This window comes from Schistocerca cancellata, chromosome 3 (assembly GCF_023864275.1).
Source record: "Schistocerca cancellata isolate TAMUIC-IGC-003103 chromosome 3, iqSchCanc2.1, whole genome shotgun sequence".
Taxonomy (NCBI): domain Eukaryota; kingdom Metazoa; phylum Arthropoda; class Insecta; order Orthoptera; family Acrididae; genus Schistocerca; species Schistocerca cancellata.
The window spans coordinates 900,505,426-900,533,257 of record NC_064628.1 but is presented as its reverse complement, the minus strand read 5'-3'; the positions used below and the strand labels follow the sequence as shown (position 1 = coordinate 900,533,257).

Below are 27,832 nucleotides of genomic sequence, written 5' to 3'. Positions count from 1 at the left end.
GCCGTCAGCATTCCTCTCTTTTAGATTGAATGTTCCTTTTGAGTTTATTTAGGGTCCCACAATATCGTTGTGTACTGATGCCCCCCCCCCCCCCCCCCCCGAAGTGACACGTCGGACAAAATTATGCCTTTTCGGTCTCAAAACACTGAAGCCACGATTTTTTCCCCAACATTGTGATTCTGAATTTTTTTTGAGATGGGGAATGGGTGTGTCACCACTGACTTGGCGCCTGTTTTTAGTTTCAGGCGTGTAATGAGCCACCCATGTTTCGTCTCCAGCACACTGGAGCGCAAAAGATCCTCATCTTCCAATCCAAGTCGCTCAAGAAACTTGCGGGCGCTATTGACCCAACTTTTCTTGCGCTGCCTTCTCAGCTGTTTTGGAACCCATCTTGTGCACAGTTTGTGGTATCCCAGAGTTTCTATGTGAGCCTTGCGTGGCTCATGTTCCCACCATCATGTATTTTACACCCTGTTTTTAACGTACTTCCACCTCACCACATTAATTTAAATTACTACTGTCACTGAGCTGCTGCTTTGCCTGACCATGAGCGGCGTTAGCAGCGCATATCGATATATCCCCTCTCGTAGTATCTTTGCTTGACTGGTGTTACTTCGCGGTCGTTGTTTGTCGTAAGATAATTAGCGTCGGGAGTTCAGGTCGCGAGTTCGGGCTGCCAGTCAGTTGGAACGCATCTGGAGCGCAGTCCGGATCTGCCAGTCGCGGAGTTGCAATGCTGCACTAGTGTAGTCGGGTTGGAGCAGTGAGGTCTGCGTCGACATGGCTCGCCCGACCATTGCTGCCACGCATCACTTGAGCCGGGCCACGGTCTTGGTGGATCGTCGGTCGGTCGTCCTACCAGACGACGCATTTTGGCTCGCCGATCGTTCATGAGTCGGCTGCGTGTGTGTGTGCATCGACTCTCAATTTGTCTTCATGCGTGCTTACCGACTGTGGGGTATCGTTCAGGTGTTCACGCAAGTGTTTGTCAGGTCGTGTGTGTAGTTGCTATTATTTCCACTGGCGACTATTTTACATGTTGTCGGCACTCTGAGAGGAGTCGATCGGTTGCTGCGGACCAGGGAAGTTATCTCCGCGCGGTGCAGTCGGCTGGGTCCGCTGGCGGTCCCTGCGCAGTGTCGGAGCGTGTGTGGAGCTGTCCGATCGCTACGAGCTTCGTGGTTCACCGACCCAGGACGTCAAAGTTGAGTAGTGGTTTCAACTACCCAAGCCACGTCCATTCATGTAGTGGTGGTTCGCTGTTGGGGAGGTTTTCCTGTGAGCGACAGTGTTTCTCTTGTTGAAATTTAGCCGCCATGTGGTGTAATTAACTATATTCGTGTGCACCAGCGCAATTTTCTGCCTTGTGGCCGTTAGTGTTCTGGTTACCTGCTCTGGCCACTGACTTAAATTCAGGCAGTGTTCCTTTTGGGTGAAGTTAACTATGTTATCGTATTTCAAATTCAAGTGTACCTGCCTTGTGGCCGATACTCTTCCGGTTACCTGCCCTGGTCACTAACGTAATTTCAGGCAGCGTCCTTTCCTCGCCTGTTGTTGCTGTCCAACATGGTGTGTAGTTTTGACAGCATAATACACTCCTGGAAATTGAAATAAGAACACCGTGAATTCATTGTCCCAGGAAGGAGAAACTTTATTGACACATTCCTGGGGTCAGATACATCACATGATCACACTGACAGAACCACAGGCACATAGACACAGGCAACAGAGCATGCACAATGTCGGCACTAGTACAGTGTATATCCACCATTCGCAGCAATGTAGGCTGCTATTCTCCCATAGAGACGATCGTAGAGATGCTGGATGTAGTCCTGTGGAACGGCTTGCCATGCCATTTCCACCTGGCGCCTCAGTTGGACCAGCGTTCGTGCTGGACGTGCAGACCGCGTGAGACGACGCTTCATCCAGTCCCAAACATGCTCAATGGGGGACAGATCCGGAGATCTTGCTGGCCAGGGTAGTTGACTTACACCTTCTAGAGCACGTTGGGTGGCACGGGATACATGCGGACGTGCATTGTCCTGTTGGAACAGCAAGTTCCCTTGCCGGTCTAGGAATGGTAGAACGATGGGTTCGATGACGGTTTGGATGTACCGTGCACTATTCAGTGTCCCCTCGACGATCACCAGTGGTGTACGGCCAGTGTAGGAGATCGCTCCCCACACCATGATGCCGGGTGTTGGCCCTGTGTGCCTCGGTCGTATGCAGTCCTGATTGTGGCGCTCACTTGCACGGCGCCAAACACGCATACGACCATCATTGGCACCAAGGCAGAAGCGACTCTCATCGCTGAAGACGACACGTCTCCATTCGTCCCTCCATTCACGCCTGTCGCGACACCACTGGAGGCGGGCTGCACGATGTTGGGGCGTGAGCGGAAGACGGCCTAACGGTGTGCGGGACCGTAGCCCAGCTTCATGGAGACGGTTGCGAATGGTCCTCGCCGATACCCCAGGAGCAACAGTGTCCCTAATTTGCTGGGAAGTGGCGGTGCGGTCCCCTACGGCACTGCGTAGGATCCTACGGTCTTGGCGTGCATCCGTGCGTCGCTGCGGTCCGGTCCCAGGTCGACGGGCACGTGCACCTTCCGCCGACCACTGGCGACAACATCGATGTACTGTGGAGACCTCACGCCCCACGTGTTGAGCAATTCGGCGGTACGTCCACCCGGCCTCCCGCATGCCCACTATACGCCCTCGCTCAAAGTCCGTCAACTGCACATACGGTTCACGTCCACGCTGTCGCGGCATGCTACCAGTGTTAAAGACTGCGATGGAGCTCCGTATGCCACGGCAAACTGGCTGACACTGACGGCGGCGGTGCACAAATGCTGCGCAGCTAGCGCCATTCGACGGCCAACACCGCGGTTCCTGGTGTGTCCGCTGTGCCGTGCGTGTGATCATTGCTTGTACAGCCCTCTCGCATTGTCCGGAGCAAGTATGGTGGGTCTGACACACCGGTGTCAATGTGTTCTTTTTTCCATTTCCAGGAGTGTACATATTTCATTGTGGATAATCACGTTCATATTTTTTGTTGCTTGCGTTCTCATGTACTGATTGATGGCAAGCAAGTCAATGTGTCGGTTGGTCCATGGCTGTCCCCTGGTAGGGTTCCGGCAGATCAAGTGTAGTTGGACTCACCACCTGTCTTGCCTCAGTGAACGAGGGCAGACCGATCCACTGGAGACCCCTGAGTGCCATTCTCTTAATTACCCTTTTGGCAGTGTTAACTTTGTTATAATTTAACTATATTTTATATTTTTAATTTGGCAAGGTTAGTTGTGTCAGTTCTCAGAGTTTCCTTCAAGTGCAAACATTATCGCCTTCTGCTCTTGAAAGGTTATTGTTATTTCCTCTGCAGGATTTTACAAGTTATTGTGGGCCTTCCACCGCTGGTGTTGCAAAAAGGAAATTTTTAAACTTAATGTATTGTTCTACTGTGTTGCAGTATATATTTCCTTGATTTGCAGAATTTAACTTTGCAACCTTCCGCCATCTTCTTGCGTTTGTTTATCTCTTTCTGTGCACCTTGTGGGCCATCAGCCCTTTTAGCATCTTAAAACATTGTGGCCTTCTGCCTTCAGTAATCACCAGAGTATATTTGGAATTTCGAAGATTTAATCCGGCGGCCTTCAGTGGCTACGCATGCTGATCTCATATATGTATACGATTTATTTTATTCGTAAATTTGTGTGTCATGTCTTTTCAAAATTGAACTTATTCTAAAGCATCTGTTTGGAGGCCTTCAGCCACGAAGCAAATTTAATTCTTTCAAAAGCGTATTTGTGAAATAAATGATAATAAATTAAAATTGTGAATAAATTAAAATAGTGAAATGAATCCGACCGCAACTCCCTTCGGTCTTTCCAGAACCCTAATTACCGGTTAGCCCTGCGTGATTTGTTCGACGTTTGACTGTGAATTTCTCGTATTGAATAAGAATTCTGCAGATCGCAGAAATTTGATCCACTGTCAATCGGAGGTCTCCACGAATAGTTCCTTCGATTTTTTTGCACCAACTCATCAGTCAGAGTGGAAGGCATTCTGTTTCTCTGTTCGCCGTGCACGTTTGTTCTGCCCCCACTAAACTCTCTATACCACTTAAACGCAATTGTTCTGTTAGTAATATCATCGCCGTAAACCGTATCGATTCGCGAAAAAATTTCAGTAGGCGTTACTCCTTCCACGAGTAGGAAGCCGATCACATCACGTGGCTCGCATTTGGCGGGATTTCTTACTACCGACATCTTTCACGCAACTGCACACTACAACATGTACATCTACGTCCAAACTCCGCAAGCCACCTGACGGTGTGTGGCGGAGGGTACCTTGGGTACCTCTATCGGTTCTCCCTTCTATTCCAGCCTCGCATTGTTCGTGGAAGGAAAGACTGTCGGTATGCCTCTGTCTGGGCTCTAATCTCTCTGATATTATCATCATGGTCTCTTCCTCATATACGTAGGAGAGAGGTATCTACTGCTTGACTCCTCAGTGAAGGTATGTTCTCGAAACTTCAACAAAAGCCCGTACCGAGCTACTGAGCGTCTCTCTTGCAGAGTCTTCACGATTACTAAATGACCCTGTAACGAAGCGCGCTGCTCTCTGTTGGTTCTTCTCTATCTCTTCTATCAATCCTATCTGGTACGGATCCCACACCGGTGAGCAGTATTCAAGCAGTGGGCGAACAAGTGTACTGTAAGCTACTTCCTTTGTTTTCAGACTGCATTTCCTTAGGATTCTTCCAATGAATCTCAGTCTGGCATCTGCTTTACCGACGATCAACTTTATATGATCATTCCATTTTAAATCACTCCTAATGCGTACTCCCAGATAATTTATGGAATTAACTGCTTCCAGTTGCTGACCTGCTATATTGTAGTTAAATGATAAAGGATATTTCTTTCTACGTATTCGCAGCACATTACACTTGTCTACATTGAGATTCAATTGCCATTCCCTGCACCCTGCGTCAATTCGTTGCAGATCCTCCTGCATTTCAGAACAATTTTCCATTGTTACAACCTCTCGATATACTACAGCATCATCTACAAAAAGCCTCAGTGAACTTTCGATGTCATCCACATGGTCATTTATATATATTTTGAATAGCAACGGTCCTACGACACTCCTCTGCGGCACACCTGAAATCACTCTTACTTCGGAAGACTTCTCTCCATTGAGAATGACAGCGTGAGTTTACGTACTACCGTATCCCGACGATGCTAGCTCTGGTCAGCATCGCCAAAACTTAAAAAACCACAGCCCTTTATTCTCACAGTACACTTACTTTCTGGGCATGCCTAGTAAAAATTGTATTACTGTGTTTTGCTGTAATGAGGACACTTCGGTGTGCTGTTTCAGATGTGCGACACGGCGCCTGCCTCCTCTTCCTCCACCGCCGCAGTGGAGGCCAGCCCCGCCAAGGGGGAGGATGGGGGCGTCCAGCCGTCTCCACCCCCACCTGCTGCCGCCCCCAAGTCGGAGGCGGAGGCGCCCAAGCAGCCTGCGGACGACGACAAGCCGCCTGACAACAAGGTGAGGTTCCGGCCCTCAGTCAACAAGCCTGACGCTTTCTGCACTGCCCCGTCACAAGAGATACTACAGCTAGGCTCTGATAACTACTGGCTGCGATGTCGTAGGGCAACGAACGGGTGGTATTCTGTCATTCTGCGCAACGGATTAATCTGAGATGTAACCTTTACCCTGTGGCTCCTGCAAATGCAATTTCCACCCCCACACTACTACAGAAGTCAGACAGACGCTCCTAACGCTCTAAAGAGAAATGCCTGAAAAACTTTCAGCAATAAATATCTTCTGGAGTCGTCCGCTGTAAGGAAATGACACAAAAATTCACAAAATTTCTTACGTAACTAGTCGGATACTTGGGTACTGGATTAGTACTAGTAAGTGTAAGAAAAACATGAGACTAACGAAAATTATTTTTTTTTTTTTTTGCAAGAATTCTGAGAAATCACTATGGCACTTTTAGTTATGAACTGAACAAGTTATTTCCGGGTTCTTCTCGGAATGTGAAGTTACCTCTTGAGGATAGGATTCGCTAATGAAATTTCTACACAAAGTTTAAGATTGTTATCGACTTGGCACAATGGCTGAGAGCCGCGCCTACTCAACTTGAATAATTATCTGTTAGAATGTTTCTAGGTACGGTCGAGGCTGTTGCGTGTGAAATGCAGTGAAGTGTACTGTTGTGGAGGGAAGATGGGGCTCGCAAGAGCTGTAGCGCACAATACCGTACACTGCGATGACTGCTGTCTGCGCCGCTCGCTGCTGACAGATAAGTTAACTCTCGTTCTATCTGGATTGACCTTCGCCAATCAAACTCTCCCTATGCCTTGATGAAGTCAAGGACTCCTATTCGCCCCTAGTCTAACTATTGGCATGGTACACCGGTCAGATAACCAGTCCACTGCGATGCCACTCAAAAATTCGCTCACATTCATTTAACTATAACTCTGTCCATTCACACCGCACAATAAGTGTGGCGGTCAACACAGTGAACAACGCTTAATCGCAAGGACTCAATATAGGGCCGCACTCCTATTCGCTCTCGACAGAGGTGCTCTCCCAGTGAAGTACTAAGGAGAGACTTGTTCCTCGCTCTTTGAGTACACGTACGAGCGCGCACGCTCTCGTGACATGTTCTCGCTCCAAGAGCGACAATGGAATGGCCCCTCAACACGCCAGAAGTGAAGGGATATATCTTTCGGTCTCTTCCATTACTCCTTCAGCTCAAGGTGTCAGGAATATCGTCTGCCAATCATCATTGCTCTTCTAAAACGGGAGAATGACGTTTCGTTTAAGGCGACCAATCCGGAAATCTGTAGCATCGTCGTTTGGCGTTTTCTGTCTCCCTGTGAAAACCTCTGAAACTGCGTGCTATGTTTGTAAAGAATGCGTAGGCTGGGCGCTCCCACACAATGTAGCGGAATTTGCTTTTAAGCCGAACACGGGGTCGTTCTCCCTTTCACTCTGGCATATGCTGTCTGCTCTACGGGCGGTCGCTGGCCGACGTAGATAGGCTGACTCCTCCTCTGAAGGGACCGGCCGCCTGGCGTGCGATTTGCCTCTCCCAAACTAAAAGCTTTTGTGACCGTCGTGTCTTGAAAGTGTGTGTGTACACCAGCTTCCAGTATTTCAAGCTCGGTAAGCACTCGCGATTTACTTGTTATTTACATATTGTTTAAATGAATTAATACAACATTGATCTTATCTTATCGAGTTTGGGTTCGAATGAAGCGTCTTGATGTGCGGATATGATTGTGAGGGCGGAATATGTAAGCAATGAAGGTCAGGAGGCCACGACGTCTTACAAATGGAAGGCTGAAGACTTATAATGAAACTGTGTTAAAGACAAAGCGTTGTAGTAAGGATTGGCGATGTGCGAACAGGTGTTAGGCAAGGATGTTATTTGTAACCAATGCTTTTCCGTATTTATGAACAGATAAATCTATAGAAAAAACAGGATGCATATTTATAGGGGAAAATAGATAAGCATGCAGATAATCAACCATGTTGGCCCAATATGAGAAAGAACAACGATTTGATATGGACCGATCGTGAAAGAGAGGAGAGTTGGGGGGGGGGGGTGAAAATCAGCAAATATAACACTTTCGTCAAAATATCAATGGCCATCCCATATTTTGTCAGTGGTGTTTCGTACACTGCAGAGATTTCGTTGGAAAGCCCTTACATTTCCTCCAAACAGTCTCGGTCTGTCCTCTTGCGATTTCCATATTTTTTGAGCCCTGAAGGAAGACATTCGCTGCCGTCGGTTTGCTTCGGATAAAGGTGCACTCCTGAGTTCTGTAGGCAGCCGCAAACAGTTTTCCACGAAAGCTCCATCAAACTAATCTTCGGACTGAAGACCACAACAGCACATTCCCCATTGCAGATATCGGGAATTGTCTGAGGGCTGTTGTTATGGCATTAAGTGCATATGAAGGGCTTATTTCAATAGTGGTACAAGTTCATTTTTGTTCATTCTGAGATACAGAGTCCTAAAGTTAAATGAGTGCTGAAAAATCTGCAGTTGAAATACCAGAAACTTTAAAACGCATGGCTTCTTGCTAGAGATGACCCTTTCTTTCTGTTTGTTTGGACCATTAATGTCAGAAGCATTATAGACAGAAAAGTGGAGGTAATGGAGTTGTACCACTATTGAAATAAGCCCACCTATTCATTTTGTCGCGTAACACTAGTGCATATATTTGAGCGGTGTCTGTTCTGTCGGCTACACCTATGCTTTGAAGAGAGAGGGCGGGAGGTGTGGGGGGGGGGGGGGGGGGGGCGTAGCCGGTTTACACCTAGTCCACAGTGTGAGCGTCTTAACTTCACAATACCTACTGAATCCACGTCTTTTTGACATCAGCAGTGAAAATTATCACTACAGCAACAAACGTGATATAGCACTGAACGAAGTGTTTTGTAGTTTAAGAATGGAGATTGGAGATAAATACCAGCCGTTGCTTCCTGAAACAGAAGCGGTGTTGGTCCCGAGGAGGTTTACGTGCCGAAAGTATGGCTTTTTTGAGAGACTCCGTTTTCTGGAAACGCGCAGATAGAGTAGTTTCTCTAATAGATAACTTGAGAGTTCTGAATAAACACAATCAGTTACGTACAGTTAATGATAGCTATTTAACAGTAGGTAGAGTAGCGCCTCTAATAGACAAATAACATGAGATTTCTGGATAAACACAATTAATTAATTACAATTGATGATACCTATTAAATTTTATATCTGTTTATTACAACAGTGTGCATTTATTATGGCATGTTTTAGTTTCTGCTGAAGTAACGAAATGTAAATTGCTGTTCCGCCACTGCTAGAATATTATTGCTGCATTCTGTAGATTATCCAGCTTTCAAAAGATACTGCTGACTTTTTCAAAACAATTAAAGCATCTATAAAAAAAATGGGCCGTTTTTCTGTCAATGCAAATGTGGGGAACGCGCATGCAGTTTTCTCTTTTTACTCCTACAAACGTTTTAACGAGTAAAGAAGAACTATGTAACTCCTACATTCATTATTTAGTCATCATTGGTTTAAAAGAACAGGTGGACGACACTGTCATTTTCACTCTAGGCATTATGCAAGTGCTTTACTTGCAGAAAGCATTTGAATTACCATCTCTAACTAAACGATCTTTCAAAATACCTTCAAAATACTTCAAAATGTGTTTATCCAAGAACGCAAGCTTGACCATGCAGGTAGAGGATAATCGAGTTTTTCCTTGAGAAAATTGTAACTTTTCTGCGATACGGCGCGCAAAGTAATCGACTTGCAAATGTCCTCTTGGACCCATCGAACCTTTTTTGACAGCTGTAACACACTACTAATTTGATTAAGCGAAAATATTTTGCCTAGTGTTCGATTAATTTCACGAGACGTAAGTGCAGTTTTATTACTTTCTTCATAATTCAGACGTCGTTTTTTTTTTATGACATCTGACTCCGAAGATATTTATCACGGGCTCGCGATTTGTTTCACATGTTGATGAGCTTTTCTCCTCTGTAATGCCGCTGTGGAATTCTGTACACTGGCTTTATCTGAATAATTACAAACAACTTCATGTGTAAATGTAGATTTATCAGCACCCTTTTACAACGGTGAAATGTTTTCTAACATCTCTACGCTTTTTTGATGGCTCTCGCCGTTGTTGAAACGTTCCTTCCTTTCTTGTGTTGCGCGTGGTGTGCTATCACACCGGCGCTGCTGCTGCAAGCAAATTACACAGTGGACATGCATCGCTCTGAAGCACTCTTTCTGGTGGAAGTTTAGCAGTACTGAACGCAAGTTTCTTACGTAATCATCTTCTTCGAAATGAGAATATCATATTTTAGCATTTTCAACATTCACAGCGCCTTTTCTACAGCGTTTCGACAGCCAAATCTCATGCGGACTTGTATCGCAAGGAAAAGCATGAAACCTACTTCAGTCCCTCTAGCGTCGCGATTGTGAGGATTACGGCCAACAACATCACAACGTGGCATTGCTTTCACACGCACAAAACACTTCAGTTTTCAAATCATTCCCTACACAAAAGCAACTAAGCGAAAGCGACAACTCTGGCTCAAGTTGTAAACTCCCTCTTACTAATCGGTCTATCGTGCTTGCGATATAAAATAAGACTGTGGATCGCGTGTATGCCTGGATCGCGTGTATGCCTAATGGGTTTTTTCTAATTGTATAAGGGTATCTTTCCCGAAGAAGTGATACCGATAAGTAGGAGGAAAGTGTACAATCGACCCTTCTGATGGAAAGGCTACTAAAAATAAATTTAATTAAACCGAACAGGGCTATAATTTGGAAAAATGAAAGTTATTTTGTGCATTCACTCACGAACAACACTGGACAGAAAGGGGGTACCATGGTCATGAATCCAACATAACGTCATCAAAGAAATTTAGAAAAAAATCAAGCACTTTTTACTTTGCAGTTACTAATTTTGCAAATTGGCTTTCATATTGTTGTCTGAACAACTGAGCCTTTTTTACTGACTTGAACAGAATTAAATACTAGAATACGTACCAAACCAAACAGCCATGTGCTCCAAGCTATATGTAAAATAAATAAAACTTCTGCATTTTTAATTTGTGCATTTCTTTAGATTTGGATTTTTTCCAGTGATTGAGTCTCAAACTTGAAAAATGAAATAGCTTTACTTTAGTCGTATACTGAAGCCTCTGTTGTACAACAGTTGATTGAAAGTACACTGAGGCTAAAATTCTTAAAAGAGAAATTATTCATTAATAAACTGGCCGTAACTATTCAATTTGTTTCTTATGACACTCAGTTATCATATTAGGGAAGAAAAGGAACAAGGATCCTGCTTGGTAACAGTGTCTGGCGCCAATGAGGACACAGTTGCCCTGAGTTTAACTAATTATTATTTAAATAAATCTTATCAATCAAATCACATTCAGTTGTGCTGCTGGGTTAGCCATTAACACTTTCTACCAATGAACAGTCTTACTTCAGAGCTGTGCATACGACGAAACTCTGTTGCTGGAACTGCTGCTGTTGTTGAAGACGGTAGCATATTGTGGAGCCACTGCTAATTACAGGAACGGGCAATCGTAATTAATACAGCCTCTTCCGCCCGTCCACTGTCCGTACTCCTGCTCTAGACATCTGGCCGGCGCGCGTACATGCTGCCGCCGAAAATGGTACTCTCTACTGCGAGAGCGTTAACACCACACTTCCGCACACGACAAGCGCTGGAACCCGTCTCTCCCTCTCTCCGCGCGCTCTGAGCAACAACTCCCTTCCCAAAGATTCTACAACGCACAAGCACTGCTATTATCGTTGATAGTCGACGCAAATAACAATTCTTTCGGCTTTTTCCCAGAGCTTATACAGGGTGTTTCAAAAATGACGGGTATATTTGAAACGGCAATAAAAACTAAACGAGCAGTGATAGAAATACACCGTTTGTTGCAATATGCTTGTGACAACAGTACATTTTCAGGCAGACAAACTTTCGAAATTACAGTAGTTACCATTTTCAACAACAGATGGCGCTGCGGTCTGGGAAACTCTATAGTACGATATTTTCCACATATCCACCATGCGTAGCAATAATATGTCTCTGGATGAAATTACCTGAAACCTTTGACAACGTGTCTGGCGGAATGGCTTCACATGCAAATGAGATGTACTGCTTCAGCTGTTCAATTGTTTCTGGATTCTGGCGGTACACCTGGTCTTTCAAGTGTCCCCACAGAAAGAAGTCACAGGGGTTCATGTCTGGCGAATAGGGAGGCCAATCCACGCCGCCTCCTGTATGTTTCGGATAGCCCAAAGCAATCACACGATCATCGAAATATTCATTCAGGAAATTAAACCGCCACAAATTCACGAAGAATGTCCAGATAGCGTGATGCAGTAATCGTTTCGGATCTGAAAAATGGGCCAATGATTCCTTTGGAAGAAATGGCGGCCCAGACCAGTACTTTTTGAGGATGCAGGGACGATGGGACTGCAACATGGGGCTTTTCGGTTCCCCATATGCGCCAGTTCTGTTTATTGACGAAGCCGTCCAGGTAAAAATAAGCTTCGTCAGTAAATCAAATGCTGCCCACATGCATATCGCCGTCATCAATCCTGTGCACTATATCGTTAGCGAATGTCTCTCGTGCAGCAATGGTAGCGGCGCTGAGGGGTTGCCGTGTTTGAATTTTGTATGGATAGAGGTGTAAACTCTGGCGCACGAGATGATACGTGGACGTTGGCGTCATTTGGACCGCAGCTGCAACACGGCGAACGGAAACCCGAGGCCGCTGTCGGATCACCTGCTGCACTAGCTGCGTGTTGCCCTCTGTGGTTGCCGTACGCAGTCGCCCTACCTTTCCAGCACGTTCATCCGTCACGTTCCCAGTCCGTTGAAATTTTTCAAACAGATCCTTTATTGTATCGCTTTTCGGTCCTTTGGCTACATTAAACCTCCGTTGAAAACTTCGTCTTGTTGCAACAACACTGTGTTCTAGGCGGTGGAATTCCAACACCAGAAAAATCCTCTGTTCTAAGGAGTAAACCATGTTGTCTACAGCACACTTGCACGTTGTGAACAGCACACGCTTACAGCAGAAAGACGACGTACAGAATGGCGCACCCACAGACTGCGTTGTCTTCTATATCTTTCACGTCACTTGCAGTGCCATCTGTTGTTGAAAATTGTAACTACTGTAATTTCGAAAGTTTGTCCGCCTGAAAATGTACTGTTGTCCCAAGCATATTGCAACAAACGGTGTATTTCTATCGCTGCTCGTTTAATTTTTATTGCCGTTTCAAATATACCGGTCATTTTTGAAACACCCTGTAAGTTTCACAGTAAAACACAGATAAATACCATGAAACGTCAACAGACTTCTGCCTAAACGTAAACATACCGTGAAGCAATGTCCTTACACATTAAAAGAAACCATTTAAATTACAAATATTTACATGCAATTTTTTAAAAAGTTATATATCGGTAGCAGGTGCCATGCATTCTGCTTTTTCGGTGTTACAAAAATTAAAAGAATAGTTAACCACGCACTGGATAGGAATGTAGCAGTAGAACAGTTAATAATAGGAGGGAACCTCCATGGTATGCAACCACTGTACAGAAACTTCTAAAAAAAACAGAGATTACGGCATAACAATTGCAAATTGAAGCGTAGGGCTACATACAGAGAGATGCTGAATGAAACGCGATTGGCTGTCGAGGGAGCAATGAGCGATGTCTTCAGTGACCACCGTAGCAGAATACTGTCAAGTGATCTTTCACATAACCGAAAGAAATACTGATCGTATGTAAAGGCTGTTAGTGGCACCAAAGTTTATGTCCAGTCCCTAACGAATGAGACAGGAACTTAAATTGAGGGTAGCAAAGCAAAAGCTGAAATGCTTAACTCAGTTTTCAAATGTCCCTTTACGAAGGAAAATGTAGGAGAATTGCTCCAGTTTAATCCTCGTACCACTGAAAAGATGAATTAAATAAGTATTATCGTCAGTGGTGTTGAGAAACAGCTGAAATCGTTAAAACTGAACGAAGCTCCAGGCCCCAACGGAATCCCTGTCAAATTCTATACTGAATTTTCGGCTGAGTTCGCCCATCTTCTAACTACAATCTGTCGTAGATCCCTCAAACAAAAAACCGTACCCCGTTCTTGGAAAAAGTCACAGGTCACACCCGTCTACAAGGAGGACAGTCGAAGCGACCCACAGCCGGCCGGTGTGGCCGAGCGGTTCTAGGCGCTTCAGTCCGGAACCGCGTGACCGCTACGGTCGCAGGTTCGAATCCTGCCTCGGGCATGGATGTGTATGATGTCCTTAGGTTAGTTAGGTTTAAGTAGTTCTAAGTTCTAGAGGACTGATGACCTCAGATGTTAAGTCCCATAGTACTCAGAGCCATTTGAACCATTTGAAGCGATCCACAAAACTACCGTCTAATATCCTTGACATCAATTTATTGTAGAATCTTACAACATATTCTGAGCTCAAACTTAATGAGATAGTTTGAGGAGAATGACCTCCTCGAAGCCATCCAGCATGGATTTCGAAAACATTGAACATGTGAAACCTTATTCTCACTTTTCTCATGTTATATACGCAAAGCTTTGGCTCAAGGCAACGAGGTAGATGCAAGGTTTCTTGATTTCCAAAAACCATTTTACTCAGTACCGCACCTATACTTAATGTCAAAAGTACGATCATATGAGGTATCAAGTGAAATTTGTGACTGGATTGAGGACTTTTCTATATGGAGGACACATCATGTTATCATATACGGAGAGTCATCGTCAGATGTAGAAGTAACTTCGGGTCTGCCTCAGGGAAGTGTGTTGGGACCCTTGCTGTTAATGTTGTATGTTAATGACATTGCAGACAACATTAATAGTAAAATCAGGCATTTTGCAGATGATGCAGCTGTCTTTAAAGAAGTACTATCTGATAGAAGCTGCCTCAATATTTAATCAGATATTGATAAGATTTCAACGTGGTGCAGAGATTGGCAACTTGTTCTAAATGTTCAGAAATGTAAAATTGTGCACTTCAAAAAACTAAAAAACGTAGTATCCTATGACTATAATATCAATGAGTCACTGCTCGAACAGGACAACTCGTACAATTACCTGGCGGTAACACTTTGTAGAGTTATGGAAAGGAAATATCTCAAAGATTCAGTAGTGCATAGAGCAGGTGGTAGACTTGAGTTTATTGATAGAACACTGGGGAAGTGCAATCAGTCTACAAAGTAGATTGCTTACAAATCACTCGTGCGACCGGTTCTAGAATACTGCTAAAGTCTGTGGCAGCCGTACTAGATAGGTCTAACAGAGGATACTGAACTACACAGAGAAGGGCAGCACAAATGGTCACAGGTTTGTTTTATCCGTGTGAGAGTGCCACAGAGATACCGAAGAAGCTGAAGTGGAAGATTCTTGAATATAGACGTAAACTATTCCGAGAAAGTCTAAAAATGGTTCAAATGGCTCTGAGCACTATGGGACTTTAAATCTGAGGTCATCAGACCCCTAGACAGAACTACATAAACCCAACTAACCTAAGGACATCACACACATCCATTCACGAGGCACGATTCGAACCTGCGACCGTAGCAGCAACAAGGTTCCGGACTGAAGCGCCTAGAACCGGGAAAATCTATTAGCAAAGTTTCAAAAACGGGCTCTTACTGATTACTCTAGGAATATACACTAGCGATCACTAAAATTGCTACACCAGGAAGAAATGCAGATGATAAACGGGTATTCATTGGCCAAATATATTATACTAGAAATGACATGTGATTACATTTTCACGCAATTTGGGTGCATAGATCCTGAGAAATCAGTACCCAGAACAACCACCTCTGGCCGTAATAACGGCCTTGATACGCCTGGGCATTGAGTCAAACTGAGCTGAAATGTAACGTCGACTGTTCAAAGTGCCGTCAATGCGAACAAGAGGTGACCGAGACGTGTAACCAATGGCAGCCCATACCATCACGCAGGGTGATACGCCAGTATGGCGATGACGAATACACGCTTCCAATGTGCGTTCACCGCGATATCGCCAAACACGGATGCGACCATCATGATGCTGTAAACATAACCTAGATTCATCCGAAAACATGACGTTTTGCCATTCGTGCACACAGGTTCGTCGTTGCGTACACCATAGCAGGCGCTCCTGTCCGTGATGCAGCGTCAAGGGTAACCGCAGCCATGGTCTCAGAGCTGATAGTCCATGCTGCTGCAAACGTCGTCGAACAGTTCGTGCAGATGGTTATTATCTTGCAAACATCCCCATCTGTTGACTCAGGGATCGAGACGTGGCTGCACTATCCGTTACAGCCGTGCGGATAAGATGCCTGTCATCTCGACTGCTAGTGATACGAGGCCGTTGGGATCCAACAAGGTGTTCCGTATTACCCTCCTGAATCCACCGATTCCATATTCTGCTAACAGTCACTGGATCTCAACCAACGCGTGCAGCAATGTAGCGATGCGATAAACCGCAATCGCGATAGGCTACAATCCGACCTTTATCAAAGTCGGAAACGTGATGCTACGCATTTCTCCTACTTACACGAGGCATCACAACAACGTTTCACCAGGCAACGCCGGTCAACTACTGTTTGTGTATGAGAAATCGGTTGGAAACTATCCTCATGTCAGCACCTTGTAGGTGTCGCCACCGGCGCGAACCTTGTGTGAATGTTCTGAGAAGCTAATCATTTGCATATCACAGCATCTTCTTCCTGTCGGTTAAATTTCGCGTCTGTAGCACGTCATCTTGGTGGTGTAGCAATTTTAATGCCCTACGTATCCCTCACACAGGGATCGTGAGGATAAGATTAGAATAATTAGTGCACGCACAGAGGCATTCAAGCAATGATTCTTGTTGTGGGTTGGCAGGAGAGCCAACACCGGGTACTAGAGGAAGCCGAAAGGCACGCGTTTTAGCTCACGCAGGCTGGCGTGAGGTCTGGAACAGGACAAGGAAATTAGACTTTAGAAAAACGGACGTAGCTGGTGGAATACTTAACTTTAATCCTTTAATGATGAGCGTCGCTCTTTACGGTACATGATTACAGTAGCAATAGTAACTGGTAATGGCGCCTTGCTAAGTCGTAGCAAATGACGTAGCTGAAAGGCTATGCTAACTATCGTCTCGGCAAATGAGAGCGTATTTTGTCAGTGAACCATCGCTAGCAAAGTCGGCTGTACAACTGGGGCGAGTGCTAGGAAGTCTCTCTAGACCTGCCGTGTGGCGGCGCTCGGTCTGCAATCACTGATAGTGGCGACACGCGGGTCCGACGTATACTGACGGACCGCGGCCGATTTAAAGGCTACCACCTAGCAAGTGTGGTGTCTGGCGGTGACACCACAATTCTTCCGGCGCTCTAAATGTGAGTGAAACAGGAAGAAACTCTAACAAATGGTACAATGGGACGTAGACTCTGAAACGTCCCCTTAGAACAATTTATACATGACTGTGCTTAAACTGACACACAATATTTTTTAGCGCAACGCAATCTGACTGTCAAAGATCCCTGCAAAAGAATGGCCCTGAGTAACATTTAACTATACCTTTCACAAATCACTTACCTCACAACAATCTCCGTTACTCGAACTACCGCAATACAGCGAGCGCCACTACTGCCAGCTAAATAAAAGTTTCAAACTACGGGAGGCACTAACTACTGATAGGGATAGTTAGCAAATGAAAGATATTAATAGAGAACAAACACTGTATTTACCTTAATATCATCATATATATAGCAGTTCATGACAAATTACAAAACTCCGCCATCTCTCTCCCCACATCCACCACTGCTGGCGGCTCACCTCCAACTGCGCAACGCTACGCGCTGTTCACATCCAGCTGCCGCTGCCCAACACTACAATGGCAGACAACAATGCAAACTAGCCACGGACTGCACACAGCACAGCCAGTGATTTTCATATAGAGCGCTACGTAACGTTGCCAATAAGAAAATATAAGCAGCCTACTTACAACTCTGCCGTGCTCGCGGTGTTTTGCAGAGTAGAAATCACAGAGTCTCCAACATATAAATATGAGGGCGAAGGGTTCCTCACTGACATCATGCGCATAATGGCAGAAACGCGTTTGCTACTGCGCAGCGTTTATTGCGCCCCGCCTCCTCCCTCAAATGATACAATCTCTACAGCAAATTCTTTTGGAAGCTACATTACACTTTCCCTCTCCTCCCTCCTGCTCGTCAATCTTTTACACCCATCATGACCATCTTCGTTTGGTTTTGTTGTCTGCTACGGGCTATAACGTACCGGCCGCATAGAAAACAAGCGTTGCTGATTTCCTATTACCACTCAACGCCATGATTCCTTGTTGTGTATACGTGCAGTGGTGATGTACACTATGTAGCGCCTCCAATACAACGTCAGCACAGCTCCTTTGTTGCTGACCGCCGTGCCATAAACACGGAGAAGCCTACTATCCATTTAGCTATCCTGACCTTTGCTGAAAATATCTAACTGTTCTCCTGCGGCAGGCTAATTCGTCTTGGGGTCACGCTTGATCAGTGGGAATCGTCAAGCGTGATTAAATATACGATGGGACAGCGCAACCTTACAAATAATAAAACTCGATTACGGACTCTAGTACATGGATATACAGCGCTATTACCCAATGATTGAAGCGATTTCATAAATTCACTGTAGCTCCATTTATTGACATATGGTCACGACACACTAACAGATACGTAGAAAAACTCATAAAGTTTTGTTCGGCTGAAGCCGCACTTCAGGTTTCTGCCGTCAGAGCCCTCGAGAGCGCAGTGAGACAAAATGGCGACAGGAGCCGAGAAATCGTATGTCGTGCTTGAAATGCACTCACATCAGTCAGTCATAACAGTGCAACGACACTTCAGGACGAAGTTCAACAAAGATCCACCAACTGCTAACTCCATTCGGCGATGGTATGCGCAGTTTAAACCTTCTGGATGCCTCTGTAAGGGGAAATCAACGGGTCGGCCTGCAGTGAGCGAAGAAACGGTTGAACGCGTGCGGGCAAGTTTCACGCGTAGCCCGCGGAAAATTGGCTCATGCCAGAACTGGAGACCGACAGCGCCGACTTCATCTTTCAACAGGATGGTGCTCCACCGCACTTCCATCATGATGTTCGGCATTTCTTAAACAGGAGATTGGGAAACCGATGGATCGGTCGTGGAGGAGATCATGATCAGCAATTCATGTCATGGCCTCCACGCTCTCCCGACTTAACCCCATGCGATTTCTTTCTGTGGGGTTATGTGAAAGATTCAGTGTTTAAACCTCCTCTACCAAGAAACGTGCCAGATCTGCGAGCTCGCATCAACGATGCTTTCGAACTCATTGATGGGGACATGCTGCTCCGAGTGTGGGAGGAACTTGATTATCAGCTCGATGTCTGCCGAATCACTAAAGGGGCACATATCGAACATTTGTGAATGTCTAAAAAAACTTTTTGAGTTTTTGTATGTGTTTCACTCACTCAGTGGTTGAATTTTCAAAAACACTGAAACATATATTTTTTTGTTTCTAACGGAGAAGCCAAATGCAAATTTTCTGAGATTAAGTTTAAAAAATGCTTTCATAATGAAGTATTTTCATAAAAATTTTCATCTTCTATTTTACCCCCTTAGCGGCTCAATTTCCAGAAACACTGAAACAGTATTTTTTTATATCTTATTAAGAAGTCGATATAAGTTGTCATAGGTGTAGGTTTAAAATGCTTTATTAGTACTTGAATCAAGATTTATATTTAAAACAATTTTATATATTACGCTGTGAGTCTAAGACACAGCTGTGTTCGATTTTTTTATTAATATAGGCCTATTATGGCACAATCGCAATATTCATGAGGTGGTCCTCAGCTGCTTCCCTACAGCTCCAGTCCTTAAGTACTCGGGTAAACCTCTCCATCATGGCGCCCAAGCTGAGTAGGTTACTGTGGCCAGGAGGTGACGGTGTAATCATACAAGACGCGCGTTTCCTGTACATCATCATTCACCAAGCTCAGAGCGAGTGTACAGCGTTATGCGCTATTTAAAACCTCAGTAGTCAATGAAAACAGCCGCCTGTCCAGAGAGGGAATATTTTTTACAGCCAACGTAAGTGACTTCGTGTTCGCAGATTTTGGTGACGTTACGTTATATTGCCAGACTCTGACGTCAGCGCTAGGCACCGTAGAAAGTCCCCACAAGGGCTCACTCTTAACGGAAAACGCCGTCTTTGAGAAAACGTCTGACTTCTTAACACTTTGACTTCCGGGAGGCGGCCAGCGGCCACAGGAAAGCCTCATGACGAGCGCCGAGTGTCCGGGCCGGTCTGGAGGCGAAAACATCAGTCACTAAGCGTGGAGCGATCAAAATGTTAACTGCAAAAGTGGCCAGAAAAGTTGATGCAAAAACCCTCTATTTCCAAGTATCATCTGTAGCTATTTAGTATCCCTTGTCTACACTTCCATCACACATAAAATCTATATAAATACAAAAGTAAATGCTCGTTTGTTCAAAATCGTATATCTCCGTATCCCCTCTATATGTAAAGTGCCATATCGTACAAACACTATATATACAGGGTGGTCCATTGATACTGACCGGGCCAAAGATCTCACGAAATAAGCATCAAACGGAAAAACTACAAAGAACGAAACTCATCTAGCTTGAAGGGGTAAACCAGATTGCACTATGGTTGGCCCGCTAGATGGCGCTGCCATAGGTCAAACGGATATCAACGGCGTTCTTTTCTTTTTTAAACAGGAACCCCCATTTTTATTACAAATTCGTGTAATATGTAAAGCAATATGAATGTTTTAGTTGGACCACTTTTTTCGCTTTGTGATAGATGGCGCTGTAATAGTCACAAACGTGTAAGTACGTGGTATCACGTAACATACCGCCAGAGCGGTCGGTATTTGCTTCGTGATACATTACCCGTGTTAAAATGAACCGTTTACCAATTGCGGAAAAGGTAGATATCGTGTTGATGTATGGCTATTGTGATCAAAATGCCCAACGGGCGTGTGCTATGTATGCTGCTCGGTGTCCTGGACGACATCATCCAAGTGTCCGTACAGTTCGCCGGATAGTTACGTTATTTAAGGAAACAAGAAGTGTTCAGCCATATGTGAAACGTCAACCAAGACCTGCAACAAATGATGATGCCCAAATAGGTGTTTTAGCTGCTGTCGCGGCTAATCCGCACATCAGTAGCAGACAAATTGCGCGAGAATCGGGAATCTCAAAAACGTCGGTGTAGAGAATACTACATCAACATCGATTGCACCCATACCATATTTCTATGAACCAGTAATTGCATGGCGACGTCTTTGAACGTCGTGTACAGTTCTGGCACTGAGCACAAGAGAAATTACGGGGCGATGACAGATTTTTTGCACGCGTTCTATTTAGCGACGAAGCGTCTTTCACCAACAGCGGTAACGTAAACCGGCAAAATATGCACTATTGGGATACGGAAAATGCACGATGGCTGCGACAAGTGGAACATCCGCGACCTTAGTGGGTTAATGTATGGTGCGGCACTGTGGGAGGAAGGATAATTGGCCCTCATTTTATCGATGGAAATCTAAATGGTGCAATGTATGCTGATGTCCTACGTAATGTTTTACCGGTGCTAGTACAAGATGTTTCACTACATGACAGAATTGCGGTGTACTTTCAACATGATGGATGTCAGACACATAGCTCGCGTGCCGTTGAAGCGGTATTGAATAGCATATTTAATGACAGGTGGATTGGTCGTCGAAGCACCATACCATGGCCCGAACGTTCACCGGATCTGACGTCCCCAGATTTCTTTCTGTGGGGTAAGCTGAAGGATGTTTGCTATCGCGATCCACCTACAACATGCGTCAGCGCATTGTCAATGCATGTGCGAACATTACGAAAGGCGAACTACTCGCTGTTGCCAAATGCATTGAGGTTGACGGACATCATTTTGAGCATTTATTGCATTAATGAGGTATTTGCAGATAATCGCGCTGTAACAGCATACGTTCTCAGAAATAAGTTCGCAAAGGTATATGTATCAAATTGGAACAACATAAATAAAATGTTCAAACGTACCTACGTTCTGTATTTTAATTTAAAAAACCTACCTGTTACCAACTGTTCGTCTAAAATTGTGAGCCATATGTTTGTGACTATTACAGCGCCCTCCATCACAAAGCGAAAAAAGTGGTCCAACTAAAACATTCATATTTATTTTCGTACTACATGAATATGTATAAAAATGGGGATTCTGTTTAAAAAAAACTGAGTTGATACCCGTTTGACCTATGGCAGCGCCATCTAGCGGCCCGACTATAGCGCCATCTGGTGTCCCCCTTCAAATGGCTCTGATCACTATGGGATTTAACATCTGAGGTCATCAGTCCCCTAGAACTTAGAACTACTTAAACCTAACTAACCTATGGACATCACACACACCCATGCCCGAGGCAGGATTCGAACCTGCGACCATAGCGGTCGCGCGGTTCCAGACTGTAGCTCCTAGAACCGCTCGGCCACCCCGGGCGACCTTTCCCGCTTCAAGCTAGACGAGTTTTGTTCTTTGTAGTTTCTTCTTTTGGCAATTATTTCCTGAGATATTTGGCCCGGTCACGATCAATGGAACACCCGGTATATATATATATATATATATATATATATATATATATATATATATATATATGGTGTTACAAAAAGGTACGGCCAAACTTACAGGAAACATTCCTCACACACAAATAAAGAAAAGATGTTATGTGGACATGTGTCCGGAAACGCTTAATTTCCATGTTAGAGCTCATTTTAGCTTCGTTCTTCCACCTACGCTCAATGGAGCACGTTATCATGATTTCATACGGGATACTCTACCTGTGCTGCTAGAACATGTGCCTTTACAAGTACAACACAACATGTGGTTCATGCACGATGGAGTTCCTGCTCATTTCAGTCGAAGTGTTCGTACGCTTCTCAAGAACAGATTCGGTGACCGATGGGTTGGTAGAGGCGGACCAATTCCATGGCCTCCACGCTCTCCTGACCTCAACCCTCTTGACTTTCATTTATGGGGGCATTTGAAAGTTCTTGTCTACGCAACCCCGGTACCAAATGTAGAGACTCTTCGTGCTCGTATTGTGGACGGCTGTGATACAATACGCCATTCTCCAGGGCTGCATCAGCGCATCAGGGATTTCATGCGATGGAGGGTGGATGCATGTATCCTCGCTAACGGAGGACATTTTGAACATTTCCTGTAACAAAGTGTTTGAAGTCACGCTGGTACGTTCTGTTGCTGTGTGTTTCCATTCCATGATTAATGTGATTTGAAGAGAAGTAATAAAATGAGCTCTAACATGGAAAGTAAGCGTTTCCGGACACATGTCCACGTAACATATTTTCTTTCTTTGTGTGTGAGGAATGTTTCCTGAAAGTTTGGCCATACCTTTTTGTAATACCCTGTATATACAGGGTGAGTCACCTAACATTACCGCTGGATATATTTCGTAAACCACATCAAATACTGACGAATCGATTCCACAGACCGAACGTGGGGAAAGGGGCTAGTGTAATTGGTTAATACAAACTATAAAAAAAATGCACGGAAGTATGTTTTTAACACAAACCTACGTTTTTTTAAATGGAAACCTGTTAGTTTTGTTAGCACATATGAACATATAAACAAATACGTAATCAGTGCCGTTTGTTGCATTGTAAAATGTTAATGACATCCGGAGATATTGTAACCTAAAGTTGACGCATGAGTACCACTCCTCCGCTGTTCGATCGTGTGTATCGGAGAGCACCGAATTACGTAGGGATCCAAAGGGAACGGTGATGGACCGTAGGTACAGAAGAGACTGGAACAGCACATTACGTCCACATGCTATCACCTTTTTATTTGTCATTTTCACTGACGCACATGTACATTACCACGAGGGCTGAGGTACACGTACACACGTGGTTTCCGTTTTCAATTACGGAGTGGAATATAGTGTATCCCGACATGTCAGGCCAATAGATGTTCAATGTGGTGGCCATCATTTGCTGCACACAATTGCAATCTCTGGCGTAATGAATGTCGTACACGCCGCAGTACATCTGGTGTAATGTCGCCGCAGGCTGCCACAATACGTTGTTTCATATCCTATGGGGTTGTAGGCACATCACGGTACACTTTCTCCTTTAACGTACTCCACAGAAAGAAGTCCAGAGGTGTAAGATCAGCGAAAGTGAAATGGCTGGGTCTATACCCATGATGTGTTTGAAGAGCCAGCGTCCTTGAAAACGCTCTGTCTTTCGAAATGGTCCTTGTTGGTGCGTATTCGGGGGTTATACGGTAATGGTTAGGGGTCGTTTCTCCCCTGGGTAGATGATGTTAGTGGAGGTAGCGGCGATGATGATGTTAGTGGAGGCGGCGGTGATGATGATGTAAGTGTATGTTTACGTATGGGTTCATATGACTAACGCCTGAATTGGCGATGGATTGTGGTGATTGGTGCTCTCTGATCAGGGTTTTCGTCCCTTCCCAGAGAGTTGATGAGTTGGTGTGGTGATGCGTTTGATGATACGTAGAAGTTTAATGATTTTTGTTTAATGATATGATAGAATGAGGGCTGTCCTAACATTGCTCTGATCTCCTCATTGCTCGAGAACCACGGAGCGTCTGCAACGATTCGGAAGGCTTTGTTTTGGATGATTTCCAACTGCCTGAGATTTGTGTCTGCTGCCATACTCCACACTTCTGAACCGTAGAGCATGGCTGGTAGGATTATCGTTTTCCAAATTCTGAGTTTGGCAGGTACTGTGAGTCCCCTGCCTTTAAGGAGTGGGTATAGCTGAAAGAGCCGGGCAGAGCCCTTGTTTCTGGCCTCTTTAATGTGGTGCGTAAATGTCAGATTCTTATCCAATTTTAGCCCGAGGTAGGTAACTACTTCTTTCCAGGGTAGTACCTGGTTGTTGTGATTGATGTTCACTATGGGGCGTTTGATTTTGTGGCTGAATAAGATAGTCTGGCATTTGTCTGCGTTTATCTTTATTTTCCACAGATTGCACCACTTTGTCACTTTGTCTAGATGTCGTTGTAGGCGGTAGGCTAGATAGTTGATGTTTCTGCCACTGTGGTATAATGCAGTGTCATCTGCATATAGGGCAATGTTACCGCCCGGCTCCTTCGGCAGATCATTTGTGTATAGTAGATATAGGAGGGGGCCAAGCACAGATCCCTGTGGGACACCTGCTTCTATTTGTTTTAGCTCGCTGTCTGCTCGATCTACTGTAGAGTAAAATGTCCTTTCCACCAGGAACGAGTGGGCTATTTTGAGCAGGTGAAGTGGGCAGTTCATCTTCGACAGTTTGTATAGCAGGCCGCCATGCCAAACCCGGTCGAACGCTTTTTCAATGTCCAGGAAAATGGCAGCTGTGCTATTGCCCTGGCTCTTCTCTGTGCAGATGTGCTCCACCAGACGAATGGCTTGTTGTGTTGTGCTATGCCCAGCACGAAAACCAAATTGTTCAGGGATAAGGATATTGTTGGCAGATAGGAATTGTAGTAGGGAGTTTTGGATGAGGATTTCCAGTAACTTAGACAGGTGGTTGAGCAGGGAGATTGGTCGTCAGGAGAGCGGGCTGACCAATTTATGCGTCCTCCACGTCCTATGAAACGCCCGTCGAACATCCTGTCAAGGGTCAGCCTAGTCTTAATTGCGGAATGTGCAGGTGCACCATCATGCTGATACCACATATGTCGACGCGTTTCCAGTGGGACATTTTCGAGCAACGTTGGCAGATCATTCTGTAGAAACGCGATGTATGTTGCAACTGTTTGGGCCCCTGCAATGAAGTGAGGACCAATAAGGTGGTCGCCAATGATTCCGCACCATACATTTACAGTCCACGGTCGCTGTCGCTCTACCTGTCTGAGCCAGCGAGGATTGTCCACGGACCAGTAATGCATGTTCCGTAGATTCACTGCCCCGTGGTTTGTGTAACCCGCTCCATCGGTAAACAGGTAGAACTGCAACGCATTCTCTGTTAATGCCCATTGACAGAATTGCACTCGATGATTAAAGTCATCACCAGGTAATTGCTGATGTAGCGACACATGAAACGGGTGAAAGCGGTGTCGATGTAGTATGCGCATGACACTACTTCGACTCAGTCCACCGGCTCTCGCAGTGTCCCGTGTACTCATGTGTGTGTTCATGGCAACAGCAGCTAACACACCAACTGCACCCGCTTCTCCTGTGACGGGCTTGTTACGGACCCGTTTGCGTGCTACGAACATACTTGTTGCATACAGTTGGCGGTAGACGTTTTGCAATGTGTGGCACGTTGGATGCTCTCTGTCCGGGCACCGTTCTGCATACACCCTGCAGGCTTCAGCTGCATTTCGTCGACACTCGCCATAGATGAGTATCATCTCCGCCTTTTCAGAGTTCGAATACACCATGGTCACAGTTCCTACAACACTACACTATCACAGACGTCTGGTAACACTGTGTACTACAGTTGGTCTGCGTGCGGAGACGAATGCAGAATAACAATAGCAGTAAGCGCTACATGCGGACACTGCGACAGCTAGACCAAACCACAACAGTGTACTACAGCCACACTCGTAAAGACGGTCGTCATCGTAAACACGTCCCTGCAGATGCTGCTCGCCGACCATGGCCCGTGTTTGTTACAACACTCAACGGAACGTCGGAGGTTTCAAGCGTCAACTTTAGGTTACAATATCTCCGGATGTACTTAACATTTTACAATGCAACAAACGGCACTGATTACGTATTTGTTTATATGTTCAGATGTGCTAACAAAACTAACGTGGTTCCATTTTAAAAAAACGTAGGTTTGTGTTAAAAAACATACTTCCGTGCATTTTTGTATGGTTTGTATTAAACAATTACACTAGCTCCTCTCCTCACGTTCGGTCTGTGGAATCGGTTCGTCAGTATTTGATGTGGTTTACGAAATATATCCAGCGGTAACGTTAGGTGACTCACCATATATATATATATATATATATATATACACTCCTGGAAATGGAAAAAAGAACACATTGACACCGGTGTGTCAGACCCACCATACTTGCTCCGGACACTGCGAGAGGGCTGTACAAGCAATGATCACACGCACGGCACAGCGGACACACCAGGAACCGCGGTGTTGGCCGTCGAATGGCGCTAGCTGCGCAGCATTTGTGCACCGCCGCCGTCAGTGTCAGCCAGTTTGCCGTGGCATACGGAGCTCCATCGCAGTCTTTAACACTGGTAGCATGCCGCGACAGCGTGGACGTGAACCGTATGTGCAGTTGACGGACTTTGAGCGAGGGCGTATAGTGGGCATGCGGGAGGCCGGGTGGACGTACCGCCGAATTGCTCAACACGTGGGGCGTGAGGTCTCCACAGTACATCGATGTTGTCGCCAGTGGTCGGCGGAAGGTGCACGTGCCCGTCGACCTGGGACCGGACCGCAGCGACGCACGGATGCACGCCAAGACCGTAGGATCCTACGCAGTGCCGTAGGGGACCGCACCGCCACTTCCCAGCAAATTAGGGACACTGTTGCTCCTGGGGTATCGGCGAGGACCATTCGCAACCGTCTCCATGAAGCTGGGCTACGGTCCCGCACACCGTTAGGCCGTCTTCCGCTCACGCCCCAACATCGTGCAGCCCGCCTCCAGTGGTGTCGCGACAGGCGTGAATGGAGGGACGAATGGAGACGTGTCGTCTTCAGCGATGAGAGTCGCTTCTGCCTTGGTGCCAATGATGGTCGTATGCGTGTTTGGCGCCGTGCAAGTGAGCGCCACAATCAGGACTGCATACGACCGAGGCACACAGGGCCAACACCCGGCATCATGGTGTGGGGAGCGATCTCCTACACTGGCCGTACACCACTGGTGATCGTCGAGGGGACACTGAATAGTGCACGCTACATCCAAACCGTCATCGAACCCATCGTTCTACCATTCCTAGACCGGCAAGGGAACTTGCTGTTCCAACAGGACAATGCACGTCCGCATGTATCCCGTGCCACCCAACGTGCTCTAGAAGGTGTAAGTCAACTACCCTGGCCAGCAAGATCTCCGGATCTGTCCCCCATTGAGCATGTTTGGGACTGGATGAAGCGTCGTCTCACGCGGTCTGCACGTCCAGCACGAACGCTGGTCCAACTGAGGCGCCAGGTGGAAATGGCATGGCAAGCCGTTCCACAGGACTACATCCAGCATCTCTACGATCGTCTCCATGGGAGAATAGCAGCCTGCATTGCTGCGAAAGG

The 27,832-nt window shown here is 45.7% G+C and overlaps 1 protein-coding gene across 2 annotated transcripts in view; it reads left to right on the top strand.

Moving 5' to 3' along the window:
* The window catches only part of LOC126175975 (tubulin polymerization-promoting protein homolog), a 457,338-nt gene that overhangs the window by 360,234 nt on the left and 69,272 nt on the right, over positions 1–27,832 (top strand). For both annotated transcript variants that reach the window (XM_049923076.1, XM_049923075.1), the window contains one exon: positions 5,382–5,555. In XM_049923076.1, the coding sequence (XP_049779033.1) occupies positions 5,382–5,555 (174 nt within the window). The remainder of the gene's footprint in view (positions 1–5,381; positions 5,556–27,832) is intronic.